We start from the raw sequence: 5,337 nt of genomic DNA, 5'->3' as shown, positions 1-5,337 counted from the left end.
GTGTGGTTGCACGTGCCTGTAGTCCCAGCTACTTGAGAGGCTGATGCAGAAGGATCACTCAAGCCCAGGAGTCTGAGGTTGCAGTGAACTGTGTTTACACCACTGCACTCCAGTCTGGAAGACAGAGAAAGACCCTTGTCTCTTTAAAAAAAAAAAAAAAAAAAATCCTGGCGCCTTCTGTGTCATTCACATGCTGCGTAACTTCTAGCTAGTTGTATGATTGCTCTGTGCCTCAGTTTCCCCACCTGAGAATCTGAATAATATCTACACCATAAGGTCATTGTGAGGGTTACCTTATTTGATGTCTGTGATGCTCTTGGGGCAGTAACTATTATTGTGATCCTTATTTAGGCAATTCTTGCTCATGGTTTAAAAAAAAAATTCCAAAAGTTCCAGAAGGGGACGAGCCAGTGTCTGTTCCCAGCCCCAGTTCCCTGACTCTCTTGCCCAGAGACAGCTGCCGTGAGTGGTTTCTTGCGGCTCCTTCCAATGAACTGTACGACGTTGAGATTCTGTGAGCCTCGGTTTCCCTGCTGGTAAGGCGGGCTCAGTGACATCTGCAGCCCCTGCTTGCTGCGATGGCTTCTGCCCTGTCCTGCCCGCCACATGAGGTGTAAGGCCCAGGCCGGGCAACCCACTAGTTCCAGGAGGCTTTTTTTAGCTCCGGCTTCCCTGGCAGCTGCTCAGAGGACGCTGGGGAGAGCGGTGGCCACCAACAGAGGCCAGCGGGGTGGTGGGGAGACTGCAGTGTGACACAGGCCCATGATGGAGAAAGGGAGGTGGCACAGGCCACAGCTGCTTTTTCGTACCTATCCACAAGGCCTGGGCCACCTCAAGCCCTTATCCACATGGGAGAAACTGAGGCTCAGGATTGGCTGTGTCAGTCCTATCAGGTATTAGAATAGGGGCCAGATCTCCCTGTGATGCTCACCGGTGGGCGAGACCCTGTGACAGAACTTGGGGACACAGCCTCAAATAAGGCACGGGAGCGAGTCAGCAGAACACTCTGGTGGCAGTGATGAGGATGATGACGATGACAATGGGACTTGCTTACTGAGTGCTATGTTGGAAGCGTTTTCCATGGAGTTACTCATTCAGGCCTCAAGGCGACCCCGTGAGGACCCATTTCACAGAGGGGAAAACCAAGGCCAGGAGAGGTTTAGGTGACGTGTGGGAAGTCACGTTAGTGGAGCTGAGTGCTTTGACCACGTGGTAACAACCACTCGTGATTATGGAGCATTTATTCCGGGCCAGAAATCGAGCTAAGCACTTGAAGAACATTTACTTATTTAAGCCCTAGGACAGTCTCCAGAGAGAGAGAGATTGTGCCCTTGGACAGATGATAATGACAGTGGGCAGCACAGGACTGGTGTTCCCTGAGTGCCCAGAGTGGCCCTTGACTTTTTACTTTAATGTCCTCCTTCGTTTCTCCCAGTACAAGTTTGTGAGGTTGGTCCTGTTTTCTGTGTTTGACAGATGAGGAAACCGAGGTTCTGGGAGGTTAGGGGATAGCCTTGGGACATCCAACCCAAGGTCTGGTGCCCTGAGGCCATCCTCTAGCACCTCATCACATGGTCTGATGGTCCCTGGTGGTCAATGGCACCATGGGCCGGGGCACTTGGGAGCAAAAGCAGAGGAAGGAACCCCATGTGCAGAGGCTGGGAGGCAAGAGAGAGCCAGTGTCTGTTTGGGACCCGGAGTAGGCGTCGGGAATCCCATCTGAACCCACCACTCCAAGGTGGGGTGGCGGGGAGGGCCGGGGGTCAGGTGGTCAGATGTACAGGTGTCAAAGATCCCTCTGGCGGGCTCCACGCTTAGATCAGAGGGGCAGTGATTGAAGGCAGCAGCTCTGGACAGAGTAGGCCCCACAGGAGCCAGATGATGTGACATGAAGGAGGAGCCAAATGGGGGCTGGGGGCAGAGGGGGCCGAGCGATCATAGGGGCCCAGGCGGGGGTCTGAGCGAGAGGGGCAGTGAAGGCGGGGCCAGGAGTCTGAAGAGACAGGGCGCGATCGTGGAACTTGGGGCGCAGTGGAAGAGGAGGTGCCTGGGGAGCTACATCAGGAGGTAGGGGTGGGCAGGAGACAGGTGGACACCAAGTTGGGGGCTCAGACAGGTCTGAGGGGGCCCTGGCAGTGATCCTGGAGCAAGGCCAGGGGTGGAACGAAGTGAAGAAGCATCTAGAAGTGAAAACTGTCAGGACTTGGTGGGAGTGGGAAGGGAGACGGGGCCTTTGCTGAGGGAAGGTACAGCAGAAACCTGGTTTTGCGGCGGTCAGTTGAGCTGGTTCGAGGACTTGGGCTCTGATGCGCACGGGCACCTGTGGGGTGAGGGTGGGAGCTGGGAGGCCAGGGCATGGAGGTGGGCGCAGACATTTCCTGGGGCCATCTCCAGTGCAGCTACTAGGTATGGGGCAGGGGACAGGCCTTTCCCCTGAGTGACAGGCCGCTGGCCGCCCCTGCCCGCAGGCCCGGGTGGAGCGCATGGAGCAGTTCCAGAAGGAGAAGGAGGAACTGGACAGGGGCTGCCGCGAGTGCAAGCGCAAGGTGGCCGAGTGCCAGCGCAAGCTGAAGGAGCTGGAGGTGGCTGAGGGCGGCAAGGCGGAGCTGGAGCGGCTGCAGGCCGAGGCGCAGCAGCTGCGCAAGGAGGAGCGGAGCTGGGAGCAGAAGCTGGAGGAGATGCGCAAGAAGGAGAAGAGCATGCCCTGGAACGTGGACACTCTCAGCAAAGATGGCTTCAGCAAGGTGGGCTTGGCGGCCACTGCGCACGCGCGCAGCCGGCACGCATGCGCAGCCAGCGCCACGTGGGGGCGAGGACGGGCAGGTCAAGTCAGACCGTGGGGCGAGGGCAGGGGCCACGGGGTACAGGGGAGGAGGAAGGACGGAGGGAGCGGGGATGGGTTTGGGGGGCCGAGCGGATGAAACACCCCACCGGTCCCCCCCTCTGATCTGCCCCAAGGCCCATGCCCACGCTCCCGCCTCCTTGATGCTCATGGCTTCGTCACCACCTCCGCCGTGGATGGGATGGGCTCTGCGGCCACGGCCGGCCCGGCCGCGCTCGAGGCGCCCCACAGCTTTGCCCCAGCCCACTCCCCTTCTCACCCTACCACAGAGCATGGTTAACATCAAGCCCGAGAAGGCAGAGGAGGACTCGGAGGAGGTGAGGGAGCAGAAACACAAGACATTTGTGGAAAAGTACGAGAAACAGATCAAGCACTTTGGTGAGTTAGGCGTGGGGCCCCTCCCAGGAGGATGAGGGGGGACGAGGTAGGGGCTGGCCCTTTGCCTCGAGGGCCTTTGCAGCATCTTGCCATCACCTCCCCACAGGCATGCTCCGCCGCTGGGACGACAGTCAGAAGTACCTGTCAGACAACGTCCACCTGGTGTGCGAGGAGACAGCCAATTACCTGGTCATCTGGTGCATTGACCTGGAGGTGGAGGAGGTGAGTGGAGCCTGCCCCAGGGCTGGGGAAAGGCACTGCCCTGAGACCACCACTTGGTGACACCACGCCTGTTCTCCCCGGCAGAAATGTGCACTCATGGAGCAGGTGGCCCACCAGACCATCGTCATGCAGTTCATCCTTGAGCTGGCCAAGAGCCTGAAGGTGGACCCCCGGGCCTGCTTCCGGCAGTTCTTCACGAAGATTAAGGTAGGGCCCCTCCTCGGGGAACCAGACTGTGGTTCTTGGGGAGGCAGACACGTGTCCGCTTGTACTGGGTTCGCGTCAGAAGAGAGCGGGGCCTGGGAGGGGGTGAGACGTGGGCAGATCCTGGCCAGAGTTTTTTTGAGGAGGCAACAGGATCTGCTGATTTGGGGTAAGTGTGGATTTGGGGTAAGGAATAGAGTTAAGGCTGCCTCCATATTTGTTCGTTTGTTTGTTATCAGAGCACTGGGAGGAACAGGGCTTACCCTTAGGGAGACCAAAGGCAGGGCAAGCCGGAGGGATAATCAGCTGGAATGTGGCTGTGTGGAGTTAGAGGCGTCTACACAAGACATTGAGGACGTGGATGTCACGGGTCTGTGGTGGAAGGGGCCTCGCAGGCAGGTGGTTGTTACTGTATAGGCAGATGAGGTCCTGCTGAGGGGAGGCCTAGACAGAGGGAAGAAGAGGCCCAAGCCTTGGACTGCCTATCACGTAGTTCAAGAGCAGACTTGGGGGGCTCAGAGAACCTGCAGCTGGAGGGTCCTGGCCAAGCGCTGGGCCAGGGCCAGTGAGCACTGCCCGTCCCTGCAGACAGCTGACCGCCAGTACATGGAGGGCTTCAACGATGAGCTGGAAGCCTTCAAGGAGCGAGTGCGGGGCCGGGCCAAGCTGCGCATCGAGAAGGCCATGAAGGAGTACGAGGAAGAAGAGCGCAAGAAACGGCTGGGCCCCGGCGGCCTGGACCCCGTCGAGGTCTACGAGTCCCTCCCTGAGGTGCGGCTCCCTGGCCCAGGCAGGCGGCAGGCGGGCAGTGAGTGGGACTCCCCGGGGTCACAAGGACCCACGCCTTGACCCCGGCTCCTCTGCACCCCCAGGAACTCCAGAAGTGCTTCGACGTGAAGGACGTACAGATGCTGCAAGATGCCATCAGCAAGATGGACCCTACCGTGAGTGACCAACCAAGTCCCAGCCCTTGGGGACAAGCCATGTGTCCCCTGGCCCTGCTCCCTGAGTCTAAAGCAGGCTGGTGAAAATGTCTCTCCTGGGCTTCTCCAAGGAGTAAGGGGGGTTGTGTGACCATGCCACATGCCCGCTTATGTTTATTGAGCACCTACTATGTACCTAGCATCCAGTGATGGATGCAGAGCTTCCAGCACATGGCCCTGAGGACTTATAGTGACTGTCACTGTGGGCCATTTATGAGCCCAGCCTCAGTTTCCTTATCCAAACCAGCGTTTCTCTGTTGATAGCAACTCGCAAAATACCTGGGGACAGTGCTGAGCACGTGGCAGGTTCTGGTGAACACCGGCTGGTAGTGTTATTAGGCATGTCAATAACGCCAGTAGACAAAGACTTTGAGTCTCAACAGGCCTGGATTTGATCCCATTTCCTGCTACTTGGCACACTGGTTGGCCACACTGGCTTCCTAATCTGTAAAATGGATCTAGTTCTAGGACCTGATTTCTAGAAGCTTCCATGGGAGTAAACATCTAGACCAGGGTCTGCAAACTACAATAAATAAAGTTTTAGACCAGGCGCAGTGGCTCACGCCTGTAATCCTAGCTCTCTGGGAGGCCGAGGTGGGAGGATTGTTTGAGCTCAGGAGTTAGAAACCAGCCTGAGCAAGAGCGAGACCCCGTCTCTACTAAAATTAGAAAGAAATTAATTGGACAACTAAAAATATATAGAAAAAA

General features: G+C 57.5%; 1 protein-coding gene across 1 annotated transcript in view; it reads left to right on the top strand.

The window, feature by feature from the left end:
* The window catches only part of CDC37 (cell division cycle 37), a 9,688-nt gene that overhangs the window by 2,623 nt on the left and 1,728 nt on the right, over positions 1–5,337 (top strand). Inside the window, exons 2-7 of the mRNA XM_012641324.1 lie at positions 2,469–2,744; positions 3,112–3,220; positions 3,327–3,442; positions 3,527–3,649; positions 4,235–4,417; positions 4,519–4,590. Of these exons, the coding sequence (XP_012496778.1) occupies positions 2,469–2,744; positions 3,112–3,220; positions 3,327–3,442; positions 3,527–3,649; positions 4,235–4,417; positions 4,519–4,590 (879 nt within the window). The remainder of the gene's footprint in view (positions 1–2,468; positions 2,745–3,111; positions 3,221–3,326; positions 3,443–3,526; positions 3,650–4,234; positions 4,418–4,518; positions 4,591–5,337) is intronic.

Source organism: Propithecus coquereli, unplaced genomic scaffold, assembly GCF_000956105.1.
Source record: "Propithecus coquereli isolate 6110/MARCELLA unplaced genomic scaffold, Pcoq_1.0 Scaffold164, whole genome shotgun sequence".
NCBI classification, from domain to species: domain Eukaryota; kingdom Metazoa; phylum Chordata; class Mammalia; order Primates; family Indriidae; genus Propithecus; species Propithecus coquereli.
Note: the sequence above shows the minus strand (reverse complement) of the source record. Positions and strands in the feature narration are given on the sequence as shown.